Genomic DNA, 20,586 nt, shown 5'->3' with positions numbered 1-20,586 from the left:
AACGTTGGATAAGCGAGTGTTGGGTAAGTGAGACTCTACTGTAATAATAATAATAATAATAATAATAATAATAATAATAATAATAATAATAATAATAATAATAATAATAAACCCGGCAACTTCTGCTTTCCCATATCATTCTGGATGCACTGTAGAACTAATGCTGGTTCATATCCCTTTGACTACCAAAGCTCAATGCTGGGAGTTGTAGTTTTGTAAAGAGGAAGACCTTGCAAAGCTCCCACTGAGCCATGGCAGTGCAAGAGGGGTCAAGCTGCACTCGTGCTGTCATGCAGATGCGCCCGAAGCAGATGCAACCCGAGGCGCTAGAAGTCGCTGTTGGGGGCGAGGGACTTTGCACAGTTTGCTGGGTCAAGGAGGCGGAGCCTGCAGAGGCGAAAGGGAAACCTCAGCAGCGCGTCCCTATGGAGCTATGGCTCTGTTTCATCTTTCTCTTGCCCTTCTCCCTGGTGCATGGAGCAGACAGGGCTTCCTTCTCTCGCCACTTTCGAAGCAGCCAGCAGGAAGAGAAGGAGGAGGCGGCCAAGTGGGTATGTAGTTTGTACTAGAAAGCATCTGCAACAACAAAAGAGAGAGGGCGCCTGTGCACATGCGCCCCACGGTCTCCCTGTTGCTTTCCTTCTTGCACTGCTTTTCCCAGTCCTCTGTGCTGTTGAATGGATGTAGTTTCACCCCACTTGAACTGTCATGGCTCAATGCTTTGGAATCCTGGGAGTTGTACTTTGTTGAGGAACCAGCATTCTTAGGCAAAGAAAAGTACAGTAGAGTGTCACTTATCCAAGCCTCGCTTATCCAAGGTTCTGGATTATCCAAGCCATTTTTGTAGTCAATGTTTTCAATATATCGTGATATTTTGGTGCTAAATTCGTAAATACAGTAATTACAACATAACATTCCTGCATATTGAACTACTTTTTCTGTCAAATTTGTTGTATAACAACAAATGGTGCTTAATTTGTAAAATCATAACCTAATTTGATGTTTAATAGGCTTTTCCTTAATCCCTCCTTATTAACCAAGATATTCGCTTATCCAAGCTTCTGCCGGCCCGTTTAGCTTGGATAAGTGAGACTCTACTGTATAGATACAGACCTTGTGCAACTACAGCTCCCAGGATTGCATAACATTGAGTTTTGGCAGTTGCAAGTGGTGTCAAATTGCATCAATTCTACAGTGTAGAATACACCCTAAATGTGTCTTGTGATAAACTACCTGTACATCAGACATGAGTAAACTTCGGCCCTCCAGGTTTTTTGGACTTCAGCTCCCACCATTCCTATCGGCTGGGTTGCTGTAACTTTTCCGGGCTATATGGCCATGTTCCAGAAGCATTCTCTCCTGACGTTTTGCCTGCATCTATGGCAGGCATCCTCAGAGGTTGTAAGGTCTCGTGAAAACTAGGCAAGTCAGGTTTATATATCTGGAAAGTCCAGGGTGGGAGAAAGAACTCTTATCTGTTTGAGGCAAGTGTGAATGGTGCAACTGGCCACCTTGATTGGCATTTAATGGCCTTGCAGATTCAAAGCCTGGTTGCTTCCTGCCTGAGGGAATCCTTTGTTGGGAGGTGTTCGCTGGCCCAGATTGTTTTCTGTCTGGAATTCCCCTGTTATCAGAGTGTTGTTCTTTATTTACTGCCCTGATTTTAGAGTTTACTTTAATACTGGTAGCCAGATTTTGTTCATTTTCATGGTTTCCTCCTTTCTGTTGAAATTGTCTGCATGCTTACATTGGATACTTACATTGTACAAAGAGAAAGAACAAGAGAAAGAAATAGGAGAAAATAGTATCATTTTCAGAAAAACAGCAATTGAACTACATTTAGGATCTTCTGAAAATATCCTAAATGCCTGCTCAACACCTACCATAACCAGTGGTTTTACTGATGGAAATTTTAGGCCAGGAACATCTGACATACCTCAAGTTACCCATTAATATTATTATTATTATTATTATTATTATTATTATTGTCATCATCATTGTTGTCATTGTCGTCATCTGTATTTCTATTCTCTTCTATCTAAAAAGAGGCCCAAAGCAGTTAACACTAAAACCAAAACAATGTATAATTTAAAAACATACAAAAATTAAAATATAATCAAACAGAAACTGTTACACTATGTAATAGTGGGTTATAAATGTCGTTCCCTAATTGGTTCTATCATTAAAAATCATGGGAAAAGTTTTTCAACTTCAACAACTTCATTTTTGTGGGACACCCTGCAGCACTTTGGCTATAGTTTTTCAAGAATATCTCATCAAGTCTCAGCCAATAATAATAATAATAATTTATTTGTAACCCGCCCTATCTCCTCGATAGAACTCAGGATGGTTTCCAACAAAAGTAACAAGCATTCAGTGCCAAAAGCAAACAAACAAATGATCTCAAAAAACAATAAATAGAAACAATCACAATATAAAACTTATAATAACGAATCCAAAAAGTCACCAAAATTATTAAAACCAGTTCAACATAGTTTGTGGCAGCCACAAAAACAAAGTTTCTGGAGTATAGCCACTACTTTCAAAGTAAGTAGTGCACAATTAAACAAGAAATAACACTTTCAAAGTAAGTATTTCACAATAAAACAGGAACATTTTTTTCAAATTTTGTTACATTGTGCAATTATCATCATCCTCTGTATTTATATCCTACTTTATCTTTCTAAAAAGAGACCCAAAGCAGCTAACACTGAAAACAAAACAATGTATAATCTCAGAATATACAAATCTAATGTAGACTCAAACACAGAACCTATTATAAACAGTTAACACCATTAAAAACCAACTAAAACCTTTACAGCACTTCCTGGCTCAATCTTAAAAACTTTTTTCTTTCAAAGCCTGCCTGAAAATAGAAGTTTTAGACTGTTATAACAACAACAACAACATTATTATTATTATTATTTGTGTCAGGAGCAACTTGAGAAACTGTAAGTCCTTGTGGTGTGACAGAATTGGCCGACTGCAAGGACGTTGCCCAGGGGACGCCCAGATGTTTAATGTTTTACCATCCTGTGAGAGGCTTTTCTCATGTCCCCGCATGGGGAGCTGGAGCTGACAGACGGGAGCTCACCCCACTCCCCAGATTCAAAACGCAGACCTTTTGGTCAGCAGTCCTGCCGGCACAAGGGTTTAACCCATTGCGATACCAGGGGCTCCATTAATACTAATACTGCTACTAATAATAATGCATACTATTATGATATAGTCCAAAAGCTGCATTTCAAGGATGTAACGTCTTTCATTTTATAGGAAAGCATTTTAAGAATTAGACGTCTGAATTCCTTGTCAAATGGTGACAACACTACTGCTTTCTATGGAATGAATCAGTTCTCACATTTGTTTCCTGAAGAATTCAGAGGTAAGGAATTATTAATATTATTTCTATACTAAATTACAAGGCTTTTTTCATTTTGTTATTTGCAGGGATGCCATCTTACCATTCAGTGCAAGCCACTATGGTAGTTTGATATTATTCCATACATAACTTTATTTTTCCAATAACAACGATAAGGGAGTTGTATTTGTTTTAAGAAAATAACTTGTCTAAAATAAATTTTATTGCCTCCCTGCATTTCAATGTTTTTAAAGTGGAGACAAATAGTGCCTTTCATTCTATGGTGATTACAGTGATTACTCTATGTAACATGATTTTTGTGCCTCGGTTATAAATGTCATTTCCTAATTCCATAAAAATATGGAAATAGTTTATTAAACTGCAAAAGTTTTGTTTTTGTGAGACATCCTGCAGCACATTTTGCTATAGTTTTTCAATAAATATCTAATCGAGTCTCACCAATTCAACATAGTCTGTGGCAGCCAAAAAATAGTGACACTTAAAGACTTGGAGATTCCTGGAAAGAGCATTTTAATTTTCTTTTTCGTGTCAGGAGCAACTTAAGAAACTGCAAGTCGCTTCTGGTGTGAGAGAATTGGCTGTCTGGAAGGACGTTTGCCCAGGGACACCTGGATGTTTGATGTTTTACCATCCTTGTGGGAGGCTTCTCTCATGTCCCCACATGGGGAACTGGAGCTGACTAAGGGAGCTCACCCACTCTCCCAGATATGAACCGCTGATCTGTCAGTTAGCAGCTCTGCCGGCACAGGGGTTTAACCCATTGTGCCACCAGGGGCTCCAACATTTTAATCAAATCTGTAAATAAACAAATCAGCAAAAGTCAGCATTGCAAATTTGGAGAGGCGAATGAATGTATGGAATAGTGAGTTGTGTTTATAATATTGGTTTACTAGCCAATTTTTAAGCTATAATTTGATCTTAACTCTGATAAACCAACTTAAACCAGAGGTTGTTGTTTTGGATGCAATAGGAAACGGTGTGTTTAAGGGATCAGAAACAAAGCACTAGCATGACAGGTAGAGACAAGAGATTGTATTGCAGAGGATTTATTAAGCAAGATACATTGTGTCAAAATAGTCATTTGGGTGCAAATAGAAAACAGACTTCAGAATTTCATTGCAATAAACCATGTTGGTTGCTTCCAGATGGATTATTCCTGATGCTACAAATCAAAAGGCTTTCAAAGAAGTGTCTGCATTCATATTTTGCAGGATAAAAAGGAGGAAGGAAGGCAAGTGGGGGGGGGGGGGAAATGTAGCACCATCTTTAAGACCATGTTCTTTTAAATTTTAGCACAAGATTTTATATGCAGTACATAGAATAATAGAGTTGGAAGAGACCTCATGGCCCATCCAGTCCAACCCCCTGCCAAGAAGCAGGAAATCGCATTCAAAGCACCCCCGACAGATGGCCATCCAGCCTTTGCTTAAAAGACTCCAAAGAAGGAGCCTCCATCACACTCCAGAGAGTTCCATTGCCGAACAGCTCTCACAGTGAGGAAGTTCTTCCTGATGTTGGAATCTCCTTTCCTGTAGTTTGAAGCCATTGTTCCATGTCCTAGTCTGCAGGGCAGCAGAAAACAAGCTTGCTCCCTCCTCCCTATGACTTCCCCTCACATGGCTATGAGGTCTCCTCTCAGCCCTCTCTTCTGCAGGCTAAACATGCCCAGCTCTTCAAGCCACTCCTCATAGGGCTTGTTCTCCAGATCATTTTAGTTGCCCTCCTCTGGACACATTCCAGCTTGTCAACATCCCCCTTCAATGGCGGTGCCCAGAATTGGACACAGTATTCCAAGTGTGGTCTGACCAAGGCAGAATAAAGGGGTAGCATGACTTCCCTGGATCTAGACACTATACTCCTATCAGGTGGTAGATCATATTTATACAGTTGTGGGAGTGGGATAGATTATGCAGCAACCCAAAGGGCTTCATAAGGTGACCGAGGCCTTTCAGTGTAAAAGGAGTACACCTGCTTGCCAAAAGTCAGTTTTCCTGGGTTCCATCTTTTCTACCTTAACAATTTTTCATAAGGAAAAAAGGACTGAAGACTCAAAAGATGCTAGGAGGTTTCTGTAGGATTTCAGTATAATAAAATAATATAATAATTTTATAATAATAAAAACAACACTATATTTATATTCCACCCTTCTCCCCAAGGAGACTCAGAGCGGATTACAGTTTATAAACAAACACAGGCCTTCAATGCCTTGTTACAATGAGACACACGTACACAGACAAAGGTAAAGGCTTCTCCTTTCATTTCCAGCTCTGGAGGCAGTGCTCATCTCTGGCTCTTGGGGGAGGTGCTCTTCTCCATTTCCAAGCCAAGGAAAGTTACTTCCTGGTTGTGTGGCCATCATGATTGCTTGGAGTGTCTTTTTGCCATTTCACGCCTAAGCAGTACCTATTTATCTACTCATATTTGCATGATTTTGAACTGTTAGGTTGGCAAGAGCTAGGGCTAACAGCAGTAGCTCACCCCATCCCACCGATTCATATTGCCAACCTTCAAGTCAGCAGTTCACCAGCACAAGGGTGTAATCCAGTGTTTCTCAACCTGGGGGCCGGGACCCCTGGGGGGATGTCAGTGGCCTCTCCAAAGACCATCAGAAAATACATATTTCTGATGGTCTTAGTTTGGTCCAGATCTATAATTGTTTGAGTCCACAGTGCTCTCCAAAACTCATGGTCAATGCCCACCAAACCTTTCCAGTATTTTCTGTTGGTTGTGGGAGTTCTGTGTGCCAAGTTTGGTTCAATTCCATCATTGCTTAAGTTCAGAATGCTCTTTGATTGTACTTTAACAATAAATCCCAGTAACAACAACTCCCAAATGACAAAATCAACCTCCCCCCCCCCTCAACCCCACCAGTATTCAAATTTGGGCATATCGGGTATTTGTGCCAAATTTGATCCAGTGAATGAAAATCCTACATTTCAGATATTTACATTACGATTCATAATAGTAGCAAAATTGCAGTTATGAAGTAGCAACGAAAATAATTTTATGGTTGGGGGGTCACCACAACATGAGGAACTGTATTAAGGGGTCGCAGCATTAGGAAGGTTGAACCCATTGCGCCACCGCGGCCCCAATAGGCAGGAGATGGCATCTGGAACTACACCAGTTTAAAATTCCTTCTGAAGGGAGGGTTATAGCACAATAAAGGTCTTGTCTGAAAGCATACATAATACCTTGAGAAAGTGTGACCTACACTGTAAAGTTAAAAGAACATAAATATATTGCATATAGAAACAGAATATCAGAACTGGCTATGGTTATTGCAAAACTCGATGATGATAAAACATTTGTTTTATTTTAAAGCTATTTACCTACAGAGTAAGTCTTCTAAAGTGCCCAAATTTACTCCGGAAGTTAGAGTAGAGGAAATTGATAAACCCTTACCAGCAAAGTTTGATTGGCGCGACAAGGGTATTGTTACAAAAGTGAGAAACCAAGGAGTGGTAAGTTCTATATTTTATTCTTTCTCCTTACTTGGTCTTTGTTTAGACGTGGGGCAACCTTGAGATGATAAAATAAGTCTTTTTGGTACAATAATATTTCTCAGTGGCTTGACAGCAGGGGTATAATAAGCCATATTTTTGCAGCTCTTGTTTCTGAAGTTTATATAGGCAGGCTTCTCTATAACTTGCAGCTCATAAAAGGATCTCTGCTGATTCTAGATTAAAAATCCAGCAGTATCCATCCACATTATCTGAAAATATATATAGTACATCACTTTTTGGAAAGATCAAGGTGTATTATATAAACATAGAAAAAAACTAGAAAAAAATTAAGGAATGTGAAGTACATAGAATCGGAATGTATGTATAAGTACAACTGGTGATGATCACTACTTATTTTGTATTGGGTTTGTTTTGGATTTGTTTTGTTTTTTCATTCTAGTGCGGTGGTTGTTGGGCTTTCAGTGTTGTTGGTATAATAGAATCTGTCCATGCAATAAAAAGGAATGTTCTGGAAGAACTCAGCGTACAACAGGTTATTGACTGTTCATACATTAATTCTGGATGCCGAGGTGGCTCCCCGGTTGGTGCTCTGGGGTGGATCAATCAGGTATTCCTTTCTTACAAATCTTACTATCTGTTCACAAATGATCATTTTTGTATAGAGAAGAAACATGTCGGAATGATTAAAAAACCATTTCCAAGTTTGATTGCCCTATAAATCTAGAAATTTTACTCAAATGAATCAATCCAAAAAGCCTGGGTAAGTATTGTACCTGAACTCTTTATCAAAGAAGGAACCATCACCTTCCCTAAGGAGTATAGTGTCTAGATCCAGGGAAGTCACACTACCCCTCTATTGTGCCTTGGTCAGACCACACCTGGAATACTGTGTCCAATTCTGGGCACCGCAATTGAAGGGGGATGTTGACGATCTGGAAGGTGTCCAGAGGAGGGTGACTAAAAGGGACTGGAGAACAAGCCCCGTGAGGAACGGCTTAAAGAACTGGTCATGTTTAGCCTGCAGAAAACAAAGGTGAGAGGAGACATGATAGCCATGTATAAATATGTGAGGGGAAGTCATAGAGAGGAGGGAGCAAGCTTGTTTACTGCTGCCCTGGAGACTAGGACACGGAACAATGGCTTCAAACTACATGAAAGGAGATTCCGCCTGAGCATTAGGAAGAACTTCCTAACTGTGAGAACTGTTCAACAGTGGAACTCTCTGCCCCAGAATGTGGTGGAGACTCCTTTGTAGGCTTTTAAGCAGATGCTAGATGGCCATCTGTTGTGGTTGATTTGAATGCAATTTTCCTGCCTGTTGGCAGGGATTGGACTGGATGGCCCACGAGGTCTCTTCCATCTCTATGATTCTATGATATGACAGAATGACCCTCAATTTATCAATGGGTCCTACCAAAATCCATAATCTTGGCCCCAAAGACTGCCCGGAGCTTATATATGTGACTTCATCAGTATGTAGATAAATATTCTAGCAAAAGTCACAGACAAGACAACAACTTGGCTAATATAATAGTACTTCTTTCCCTTACAACAGTGGTTCTCAATCTGTGGGTCCCCTGATGTTTTGGACTTCAACTCCCAGAAATCCTAACAGCTGGTAAACTGGCTGGGATTTCTGGGAGTTTTAAGCCAAAACACCTGGGGACCCACAGGTTGAGAGCCAGCGCCTTACAACATCCATATTGGCATCAGGATCTAGGGCAGAGTTTGAAAAGGTTGGATGATCTTTAGATTATCACCTAGCCAGCCACCTAGCCAGGAAAACTCTGGGCATTGTTATCCAAAAGAGTGACCATCTAAGCAGTGTAAAGCCATGACCTCTTCTTCCCAGCTTGATCCCTTTTCATCCATAGAAGGTAAGATTAGGACAACGAGGTTCCCCATTGATTTGAATGCAGTATTACATCGATCTGGTACTGTAGACCCCCCCCCCCCCAATCTCAAAAGCAACTTTTGTAAGCACATTTGCCATTGATTTAATTTTCTGCTTATAGACACGTGTGAAATTAGTCAGAGATTCAGAATATCATTTTCAAGCTGAAACAGGATTGTGCCGTTATTTCAGTCGTGCAGATTTTGGAGTCTCAATCAAAGGCTATGCTGCATATGATCTCAGGTAACAACTGATGGGTAATAGTAAATGCTCACTTGTTGACCTCACTCTATGAGTCCACTCTACCTTTTAGATAACTTTTATATCATGTGTATTCTCAGCTATATCTGTTTTAATTTTTATAAACTACCTTTACTCCTGGTGGCACAGAGGGTTAAACCGTTGAGCTCTGAACTTGTAGACCAAAAGGTCAGCGGTTTGAATCTGGGGAGCAGAGTGAGCTCCCGCAGCCAGCTCTAGTTTCTGCCAACCTAGCAGTTCAAAAACATGTAAATGTGAGTAAATCAATAGGTACTGCTCCGGTGGGAAGGTAACAGCGCTCCATGCAGTCATGCCGGCCACATGACCTTGGAGGCGTCTACGGACAACACCAGCTCCTCAGCTTAGAAGTGGAGATGAGCACCAACCTCCAGAGTTGGACACGACTAGACTTAAAGTCAGGGGAAAACTTTTACCTTTACCTACCTTGCCTCCTAGGATTGGTGATGAGGTCCAAAAGTAAATACATATATACAAAAATGAATTATATGTGTTGTCGAAGGCTTTCATGGCTGGGATCACAGGGTTGTTGTATGTTTTCCGGGCTGTATGGCCATGTTCCAGGAATATTCTCTCCTGACGTTTCGCCCACATCTATGGCAGGCATCCTCAGAGATTATGAATTATATGAATTATACATTGTAAGCCAAGCTACAGACACTTAAATGAATCTCAAGTTTTTTATTATGCATATATGTGCATATACATATATGTATGTATGTATGTATCTGTGCCCCTGTTCAAAAGATTTCACTTCACTTCTGTCCCTTTGATAATTGGATTTTGAAAAAAAATTACTTGTTGTGGAAACGAGGATTGCTGATAAATCTTCAGCTGAGACACGTTTTCCCTATGACAACTCTTTCAGGAGTTAATTCTATTCCTGGGGGTAGATTTCTCTTACTTCTTGTTGTCTCACCACTGATGTTAACTACGAGTCATTTGTAACTTGGATGTTTGCAACTCGGGGACTACCTGTATACAAACAACAATCATAATAAATGTTCCTAAAGCGATAACTGCATCTGAAAACTTCTAATGTATTTGGCTGAACTCTGACTTCTATCCCAGTCCATCTTTTCTCAGATCTTAAATGGAGAATTTTTAACTGGACATGATTTTGTGTGTGCCTTTGCCTTCACACACCTCATAGATTTATGCCAATCTCATGCATTTCATAGGTTTTTCTCAGGCAAGGAATACTCAGAGACAATTTTACTACTTCCTCATTCCGAACCTATAGTGCCTGGTATTCTTTGACAGTCTCCCATCCCAAGTTTTAACCAGGACTGATAGTGCCTGGCTTCCAAGATCTGCCTTAAGATTACAGGAAAATGTTTATATGTTACAGTAGGATCCATGCACTATAGTAGTAGTAGTAGTAGTAGTGGTAGTAGTAGTAGTAAATGCATTAAAAGCATCCATTGCTCTGCTTTCCATTTTAAATGCAAAATACTGCCATTATTGATTCCTGGACAGAATGGATTGTTAATGGAGTACAGGAAATACTATGTTTTTCAAGTAGATATGATACATAAGAAGCCAGATATGTGATGTACTTGTTGCCCATAAAAAGGAGACAGTACTGTTTGTGTTTCCTTTGCAATGTGTACACTGTTTGTCCCATGTGACCAGAGCAAACAATGACATTGAGTACAACTTGTACAAGTAGTGACCTTATTGCAGCTATTTAACTGTGTGTGCCAAATTGCCTGTCAACTTATGTTGACTCCGTGATTTTTTTATTAGGCTTTTCTTAGGCAAGGAATACTCATAGATCGTTTTACCAGATCCTTCCTCTGAAATACAGACTTCAATCCCTGGCATCTATTTGCGGTCTCCCATCCAAGTACTAAACAGGGCTGACCTTGCTTCGTGTCTAAGATTAAACATGATGTGATGCCTTTAAAGTATTTACTAGACCAAAAATTGCTCAAGCACAGCTACGATGGATTGGGGTATGGATCCACAAAGGTTTGGGAATAGCTTGGAGGCAACTCTTCCATATGTTTAATTTCATGTATACCAATAAAAAATGAAAAAATAAGATTATAAATGAGAATCTTATTGCTAATTCAGATTGCCAGTTTTTTGAATGCCCTATTATTGAATGCCCTAATCAACTAGTTAGTAACTAATCAACAGTATCCCAGAGAAATGCATTCCCAGAGAACTGCATGCCACTGAAATAATTTTTTTTGCTGTACCACACACACACACACACACACACACACACACACACACACATTCCTATTTCCGGATTTATTTGAGTAGCTAACGTTTTTTCAATAATCAGCTTTATCCACTATATTTTAGTAGTAGAGATTTGTTATTCTGTTTGTTATTCAAGGACAGTGTTTCTTCCCAGTGAATCCAGTTAAACTACCTTTTGCCAGTGGTAGGACAACTGCTTCATCTTGAAAGGCCCAAAATTCCCTCAACAGCTGTTAAAGATCTGTTTATTGCCAACTACTTAGATACTAGCTTGAATACTGAATATGGGGAGATTATTTCTCTATTTTGCAGTGACCAGGAAGACAAAATGAAAAAACTGCTGCTTGAATGGGGTCCTTTGGCAGTAGTTGTAGATGCAGCAAGCTGGCAAGATTACCTTGGTGGAATCATACAGTATCATTGTTCCAGTGGAGAACCAAATCATGCTGTTCTCATTACAGGTTATGATACAACAGGTAAATATCAATGTGTTGGTTAAATGAGTAAATTATGTTTTTCTCTATCTGTCCCAAGACAACTCCATCCAATCAGAATTATTTAGAAATAAAGGTCCTTTGATTTCAATTGGAATTACTTTTATCCACGTATGTAGAACTTAAACAACGAGCCAGTGTGATGTATTGGATTGAGTGTTGAACTACTCTAGAGACCAGGGTTCGATTCCTCACTTGGTTCCTCACATGGAAACCCACTGTTGACCTTGAGTGTATCACACACTTTTAACCCCAGAAAACCCCAATTCTAGATTCACCTCAGGATTGCAATGAGTTGAAAATGACTTGAAGGCATAAAACAACAAGAAGAAAGCAAATTATGAGACTTCCTTGTTTTTTTCATTGTTTACCATGCTACACATTTAATTGTCAGGTAGGAGGACTTCTTAAAATAAAAATGCCAATTTTTAGCTATGTGGGTCTGAAATCTGCTTTACATACTATAATAGTAAGGGATGCATTCAGGGCAATCAGCAATTATTTATATAAAACACTAGCTGTGCCCGGCCACGCGTTGCTGTGGAGAAGTCTGGTGGTATGGGAAATAAAGTATTGAGGAATTGGTGGTAGTTAAGGTCAAGGGTAAAGGTTTTCCCCTGACATTAAGTCCAGTCGTGACCGACTCTGGGGGTTGGTGCTCATCTCCATTTCTAAGCCCAAGAGCCGGCATTGTCTGTAGACTCCTCCAAGGTCATGTGGGCTGACTACATGGAGCGGCGTTACCTTCCCGCCGGAGCAGTACCTATTGATGCACTCACATTTGCATGTTTTTGAACTTCTTGGTTGGCAGAAGCTGAGGCTAACAGTGGGGGCTCTCTCCACTCCCCCAATTCAAACCTGTGGCTTTTCGGTCCAGAAGTTCAGCAGCTCAGCGCTTTAACACGCTGCACCATCAGGGGATATTATTTCCTAAAGGTTGTGAATATACAATATTCCTGATTGGTTTTTTTTGTTTGTTGGAGGCAAGTATGAATGCTGCAATTAGGAAAAATGATTAGGATGTAATGGCCTTGCAGCTTTAAAGCCTGGCTGTTTCCTCCCTGAGTGAATTTTTTGTTGGGAGGTGTTAGCTGGCCCTGATTGTTTCCTGTCTGGAATTCCCTTGTTTTCAGAGTGGTGTTGTTTGCGATATTGTATGTGCTTCTACTGTCTGTGGCCCTGAGAAAACAGAGGATTTTCCAGACTTTGATGATGGGAATACTTTGTTGGGAGGTGTTAGCTGGCCCTGATTGTTTCCTGTCTGGAATTCCCTTGTTTTCAGAGTGGTGTTGTTTGCGATATTTTATGTGCTTCTACTGGCTGTGGCCCTGAGAAAACAGGATTTGCCAGACTTTGATGATGGGAATACTTTGTTGGGAGGTGTTAGCTGGCCCTGATTGTTTCCTGTGTGGAATTCCCCTGTTTATTTACTGTCCTGGTTTTAGAGATTATATTGTTCTGCATTATTCTATCCCAGTAATTATTTCATATTAAAGAAGAATCTCACTTATCCAACATTCGCTTATACAATGTTCTGGATTATCCAACGCAGTCTGCCTTTTCATAATCAATGTTTTTGTAGTCAGTGTTTTAAATTCATTGTGATATTTTAGTGGTAAATTTGTAAATACAGTACAGTAGAGTCTCACTTATCCAACATAAACGGGCCGGCAGAACGTTGGATAAGCGAATATGTTGGATAATAAGGAGGGATTAAGGATAACCCTATTAAACATCAAATTAAGTTATGATTTTACAAATTAAGCACCAAAACATCATGTTAGACAACAAATTTGTCAGAAAAAGTAGTTCAGTACACAGTAATGCTATATAGTAATTACTGTATTTATGAATTTAGCACCAAAATATCACGATATATTGAAAACATTGACTACAAAAATGCGTTGGATAATCCAGAACGTTGGATAAGCGAGTGTTGGATAAGTGAGACTCTACTGTAAATACTACATAGCATTACTGCGCATGGAACTACTTTTTCTGTCAAATTTGTTGTATAATATGATGTTTTGGTGCTTAATTTGTATAACGATTACCTAATTTGATGTTTAATTGGCTTTTCCTGAATCCCTTCTTATTATCCAACATATTCACTTATCCTGCCAGCCTGTTTACGTTGGATAAGTGAGACTCTACTGTATATTGATAATCTTATATTATCTGCTCAGAACTGGATTATATGAGGCTCCTTCTTCACAGCTGTATAAAATGCACACTGAAGTGGAATATATGGCAGTGTGGAGTCAAGATAATCCAGTGCAAAGCAGATAATATAAGATTATAAATGGGTTATATAGCTGTGTGGAAGGGCCTTGAATCTACACTGCCATATAATCCAGTGCAAATTAGATAATCTGTGGAAGAAGCCTAAGTGAGGCCTAAATCGGCCTGTCCCCTAACTGAAACCTGGCTGTCCCTTGGTTGCTAGGCAACCAAGTGGGCAGAGATTAGCACTCTAAACTGGCAGCAATTGGATAAAAAAATTATTGCTCTCCCTCTAATTAGGACTTTATTTTTCTTTTCTTTTTATTGTATCAACCTTGAGGCGTGGATGATGGGTTGTGTTGTCAAATTTTGAGGTTGGGGGGCCTGTACTTTTGTTGTTTTGTGAATTGCCGTGATGCCATCACTCTTTTATATATATAGAAGATTTATATCCTGCCTTACCTGTAGTAAGATCAAGGCAGCATATGTGGTTCTTCTGTCCTTTTATCATCATCATCATATCCTTATAACAAGATACTTGTGAAGTTACTCAGACAAAATTATTACACCAAGATCATCCATTGAGTTTCAAGTATAGACTTGAACCTGGATCTCTGAAGTTCTAGTCCAGCACTTCTCAATATGGGGGTTGGGACCCCTGCGGGGGAGGTCATGAGAAGGGTTTCAGAGGGGTCGCCAAAGGCCATATTTCTAATGGTCTTAGGAACCCCTTTGGCAGAGAAGGCTGAAGATCTCGCTGCTTCTCCTTCTCTTCCTTTTTGGAAACAGACAGCAAATCCTCCCACCAAAAGCCCTCCTGCAAGTTTGGTTCAATTCCATCATTGGTGGAGTTCAGAATGCTTTTTGATTATAGGTGAATTATGAATCCCAGCAACTACAACTCCCAAAGGACAAAATGAATCTCCTTCAACCCCATCAGTATTCAAATTTGGGCATATTGGGTATTTGTGCCAAATTTGGTCCAGTGAATGAAAATACATCTTGCATATCAGATATTTACATTACGAATCATAACAGTAGCAAAATTACAGTTATGAAGCAGCAATGAAAATAATTTTATGGTTGGGGGTCACCACAACATGAGGAACTGTATTAAGGGGGTCGTGACATTCAGAATGTTAAGAACCACTGTTCTAGTCCAACACAGATCACGTCGTCTTTTTTCCATTCTCAGCTGCTGTATTCAGTAGAGTTTGCTTATAGTAAATGAGAACAGGTTTCTAACTCAGTGGTGGGCTATTACTGCCCTTAATGGGAGTTTCTTATACTCAGTGGGAAGTTCCTATACTAATTGCTCACTTATATGTGCATAAAATGAATAGAAATACTACTGTTATTGTGTAGTACAGAGGTGGGGACTATGTGGCCTATTCATTTCGTTGCACTGCCTGGTACCAAAACTTTAGAGGGCTGCATATTTTGCACTTGGAGAGTATGGAATCAAATTAAAACTCCATTTATTTCCCTGTTTTTATAACCATAATATTGCATAACGAGGGAGAGGGCCTTTTCGGTGGTGGCTCTGGAACTCCCTCCCTAATGAGGTACAATCAGCCTCCTCCTTACTGGCCTTTTGTTCGCAAATTAAAACCTTTCTGTGGAGCCAGGCCTTCCCAGAAGAATGAAAATGTTTTAATTGATTATGTATTGCTGTCTGATGTATTTGTATGAATGTTATATGTACGCCACTTTGAATCCCACCCATGGGAGAAAAGTGGGATATAAATTAATTAATTAATTAATTAATAATTGCTGATACCCTGACATTTTAACACACAGCTCTTAAAGCATTCTTAGCTGTTTATCTAAAAAACTAGCTTCTTTACCAAATCCTGTAGAGTATTCTGTTTTGTGTTGTACAATGTTTTGTTCTTTGTCTGACTAAGTGTTTGTGAAACATTAAAAAAAAAAAACTAATCAAAGTCATTTTACAGGTAGCATTCCTTTCTGGATTGTTAAGAACTCCTGGGGACCAGCCTGGGGGATAGATGGCTATGTTCGTATTAAAATAGGTTCCAATGTCTGTGGTAAGTTAAACCAAAGATTTTGTGGCTTAAATACTCATGCAGATAAGAAACTCTCACAGATGTTCCTATTTTATGGACTTCTTTGACAAGTCCATTGTTAGCTTTACTAAGTAATAAAATGCTCAAAAGCCAATCTTCTGCAGAAGGAAAGTTCATATTCCTGATGTGATAAAGTCATATTAAGGACTGCCATTCATGTCTGCCTGGATATATTTCAGGTGTGTACATTGATGAACAGTTGGGCCGCAGTGGCACAGCGGGTTGAACAGCTGAGCTGCTGAACTTGCTGACCAGAAGGTTAGCGGTTCGAATCTGTGGGGTGGGGTGGGCTCCCGCTGTCAGCCCCAGCTCCTGCCAGCCTAGCAGTTCGAAATCATGTAAGTGTGAATAGATCAACAGGTACCGCTTTGGCAGGAAGGTAACAGCGCTCCATTCAGTCACGCCGGCCACTTGACCTAGGAAGTGTCTATGGATAACGCCAGCTCTTTGACTTAGAAATGGAGATGAGCACCATCCTCCAGAGTCAGATCCGACTAGATTTAATGTCAAGGGGAAACCTTTACATTTAAATTGATGAACACATATCATTCTTCTGAAACTAATTGTCATAGATAACTAATGCATTGATTAGGACTTCTCAGAAGAGTAGAGTCCCAATTGGAACTTTTAAATTTGTAAGAGTCCTTGATTCCTCTATTGGGCATATTTTCTCATCTGAAATGAAAGCTGGCAGGAATTGTGCTGTGTATGGAAGTGAAGAATTAAAGAATATGTTACATATTTTTTTCTTTGCAACGTGCACAAGGTAGATTTCTCTAGTAATAAACATTTGTCTTTGATTTTTCTAGGTATTGCTGATGAAGTTTCTGCTGCATTTCTGTGAAATTGCTGCTTCGCATAAAGAATCTGTGGCAGTCCTTTTGCACAAAATATGAAAACAATTTATTTTCAAGGTGGCACACTATTTCTGGGCATTGAAATTATAACAAATCTCAAAACATAGAAGAAGTATTCCCTTCCAACCAATGCCGTGGACATTTACTGTTGGTGAATCAGAAGACTGCAGTAGGCACGCAAATTGTACCACAACCATTAATTTGATTGAAGGAGGGTTGTATATTACCTGTTCTGGTACAGAATTTGGGAATCTCTGCCTTTTCTGCTTATCAAAATGTTTTTAGTAAATATTTGAGTTACTATGGCATATTATGCAGGGAGCTAAATAACAGGATTGATCAGATATTGGCTAGCAACCTGTAAGTTAGTCCCTGCTTGAGTAGACCCATTCAGTCAACTGTTGAATGGTGAGTTCATTTTTTGCTAAATCCATTGGATTCAATGGATGTACTCTGATCAGTATTACAATAGGATTTAGGACCTCATCACACTACAGCATGGATCCACTTTAAATTTTTTGGCTGTTTCCTGCAGAATTCTGGGGTTTGTAGTCAAGTGAGTGGACTTTAAACTGCTCAGCCGGACGTCCTGGGCCTCCCTAAACTACAAACCCCAGAATTCTGCAGGAGGCAGCCACAGGTTTTAAAGTGGATCTGTGCTCCGTGATGAGGCACTAAGTCCAATATGTTCTTCCCTTGAGACATTAGACAAAATATACTGTGTGTCTCAGTATCTAGTCTATAAAAGGGAGAAAATGATCAATTAGATTCTGTATTTCTTATGAAGTCAAAACACAAGGAAAGACTGCAGAACATTTTGCAAATAAAAATCACAGACTGGTTCTACACTGCTGTATAATGCAGTTTGAACTGCATTATACGGCAGTGTAGAACCAGCCAGAGTTTTGGAGAACTTGATTGTTTAGGGCACACACCCCTGCTTTTTCCTAGCGCCACACAGAGTGTAATTCAGCTTCTTGAATAGGAGTGGGCACCTTACAAGTATCAGTGGGCCACATTGAACCCAATTCCCTATTAGGGCTACTCCATTGTTACAGGAGAATGGCATGGTACTCCACCATCAGCACAGACTCTACAGGCTTCTTCTAGAAGGTATAGAGAGGAAGGCTAAATATATCAGTATCTGCCTATTCTGTCCATGGTTCATTATCAGCAACATGAAGAAATGGCCAGGTCTTGTACAAAGGGGCCCCCTCAGTAGGGGTGTTCTTTCCATTCCTATTTCTGAGTGTTTGTGCTGTACTGGAACCTGATATTCTTTCTGTCTTGTAAATTCAGCTACAGGGTCATTCTAGTTTTCTACGTCCAAAGTTGTCAGTTTGAGTCAAGCTATCTTGTATCCTGTTTGTAACTAAAATTATCAGCAATGCTGTTTTCTCTCCTCAAATGTATGAGTAGTCTTTCATACACAAATGAAAAGCATTTTGAAATGTTTCCAATTAACACTTCCTCGATTAACACACAACTCTTAAAGCATTCTTATTGTTGTGATTCAGCCTGATGAAGATGAGGGGTTTGGGGTTTCAGGGCCCGAGAGAGTGCTGGAATCAGATGCAGCTGAGGAGGAGCAAAAGGAGAGGGTTTTAGAGCAAGATGCTGTCTCAGAGAGAGTGTGTGAAAGCAGAGCTGTTTTAGAATCTGACAGTCAGGGTGGGGACCTCTCACCCCGTCATGATTGCATTAGCTTATCCGAGGGAGCAGTTGGCTTAAAGATACAAGACTGCTTCTGAGGGGGGAGAGATTCAGGTTCAGGAAATCGGAATCCGTGAGAAGGAGAGGCAAAAGCAGGCCCCTCAAGGTCAAAGAAATGTGTTCATGCTTTACACTCCTTAAATCAGAGCGAGCTATGTTGGGATTTTAGATCAAGCAAAGTTGCTATCCAAGTAAAGACCTCCTATCTTGTTCCTAGTTCAGGAATTAGTTCAAGACCCAAGATTCATGTCATGTTTTGATACTTGTTTTATGAATATACCTTTGGATTCATGCTCATGTTTTGTCTCCTTGTTTCATGGAATATTTTAAGATTCATGCTCATGTTTTGTTCCTTGTTTTATGGATTTACCTTGGGAATCATGTTTATATTTTAAGCCTTTCTTCATGGTTTTACGCCTTGTTTCCTGGATTTGTATTGCCATTGGATTGTTTTCTTACTGCCAGTTTGACCTGGCTTATTGCCTGTGAGACTTGTCTTCTGTATCAACTTCTTGGATTTTACCCTTTTGCTTTCTTATGGTGTTTTCCCCTTTTTATAAGTGTTTTTATCAATAAACTGTTTTATTATCGCGTTTGGTTTCTTGGTGGGTGCTGTGAGCAAGGTAAACTCCCGCTGAGGTGCAACACTATACTTCTATAAGTGAAATCTGATCGTTCAGTGATAAGTTTTGTTTGAAATATTTCTAAATATTCATATTATCTAAATTGTAAAGATATATTTTATATACTCAAGGGAAGGAGTTCTTAAGTTTTATAATAAAGATAAATGAAGAAAAATGTTTAATCTGTTTCTTAATTTTCTTTTCCAATAAAAAAGTCCATGCATTTGTACAACACTAAATATTTTGGGTCAGTTGTAATTGAAGAAGACACACATGGAGTGAGTGTTCTATCATATTCATATTTGCCCCATTATAATATTTCTTGCGTGGGGAGATTTGCCAACTCTGGCAGTTGGTTTTTGCAAACCATGATAGGAAATTTAACTGGCAAATTGGGGGCGGGTTCCTGCCTACAAAAGAACACAAGCCATTTAATGTAGTCTAAGTTATGCTTTAAATGGGTTGTCTTGGTTCTTGATAGAATTTGAAGGCACTTTTTTTAATGACCTGAGTAGCAAGTCAAATTCACTGATCAATGACCAGTTTGTGAGAAGAGGGACATAGTCCAGTGCAAGCATGTCAGGGTTAAGAGATTTAAAACTTTAAAATAAGTGTATCATTGTTAGGATATTAAGATAATTAACTTAAGAATCTAAGCAAAGCTAAAAGCCATATACAGGATTATATTAAAACCCAACAATATTTATGGAATTAAAGGGAAAAGAAAGGGGGAGGAACAGGGGTGCTCATGTGGCACAGGGAAGGGAAGTCCAGTCAAACAAAGGAGGGAGCAACATCCATACTATAATTAATAACTCTAATTTTCTGCTAGTATGAAGTCCTGGCTTGTACTAGTTTGTACTATCGGTCATCGACTGCTGGATTTTGATTGCTGCCGAGCAGAACTTTGCAACATTATAAGTTATAGCCGAATTAGTGTCTGAAAGCAGCATGGATATGTAAAATTGTCCAGAGCATCCTGGGTGTTTGTATAACCATGGCATAATGAGACAGGATCGAATATCTCAGGCACCAAAGAAACACATGTTCCATTGTTTCTATGTGTCCTGAGTCATGGGCATAGTCTTGGGGTATGGGGTCTTCCAGTGACGGCCTTCCAAAATGGTAGATGGGAGAGCATGGCAACATGCCAGAGTGAAGGCCCTCCACTGGCTGACAACTTCCAGCATGATTAGATATTTCATAGGGGAGGTACAAAACCTACCAACTCCGTTGATGATAAAGTATGGGACACTGGCTAAGTCTGTTATTAATTGTTTAATCAGATTTGGCTTGGCAGTCCTGGAGAGAAGCCCAGGGATGAAATTTTGACTGCTATTGCCTTTTCGACTTGGG

At 39.7% G+C, this 20,586-nt stretch overlaps 1 protein-coding gene across 1 annotated transcript; it reads left to right on the top strand.

Annotated features, from left to right (window-relative positions):
• The first annotated feature begins 268 nt into the window (after nucleotides 1-268).
• On the top strand, nucleotides 269-19,197 carry ctso (cathepsin O). The gene is made up of 8 exons (XM_003221705.4): nucleotides 269-551; nucleotides 3,274-3,382; nucleotides 6,704-6,843; nucleotides 7,286-7,453; nucleotides 8,862-8,983; nucleotides 11,546-11,709; nucleotides 15,906-15,998; nucleotides 16,847-19,197. Exons 1-8 carry the CDS (start codon nucleotides 291-293, stop codon nucleotides 16,879-16,881), a joined length of 1,092 nt encoding a protein of 363 aa, XP_003221753.2. The 5' UTR covers nucleotides 269-290; the 3' UTR covers nucleotides 16,882-19,197.
• The last annotated feature ends 1,389 nt before the right edge of the window (nucleotides 19,198-20,586 follow it).

The sequence above is a fragment of the Anolis carolinensis genome, chromosome 5 (assembly GCF_035594765.1).
Source record: "Anolis carolinensis isolate JA03-04 chromosome 5, rAnoCar3.1.pri, whole genome shotgun sequence".
NCBI lineage: Eukaryota > Metazoa > Chordata > Lepidosauria > Squamata > Dactyloidae > Anolis > Anolis carolinensis.
Note: the sequence above shows the minus strand (reverse complement) of the source record. Positions and strands in the feature narration are given on the sequence as shown.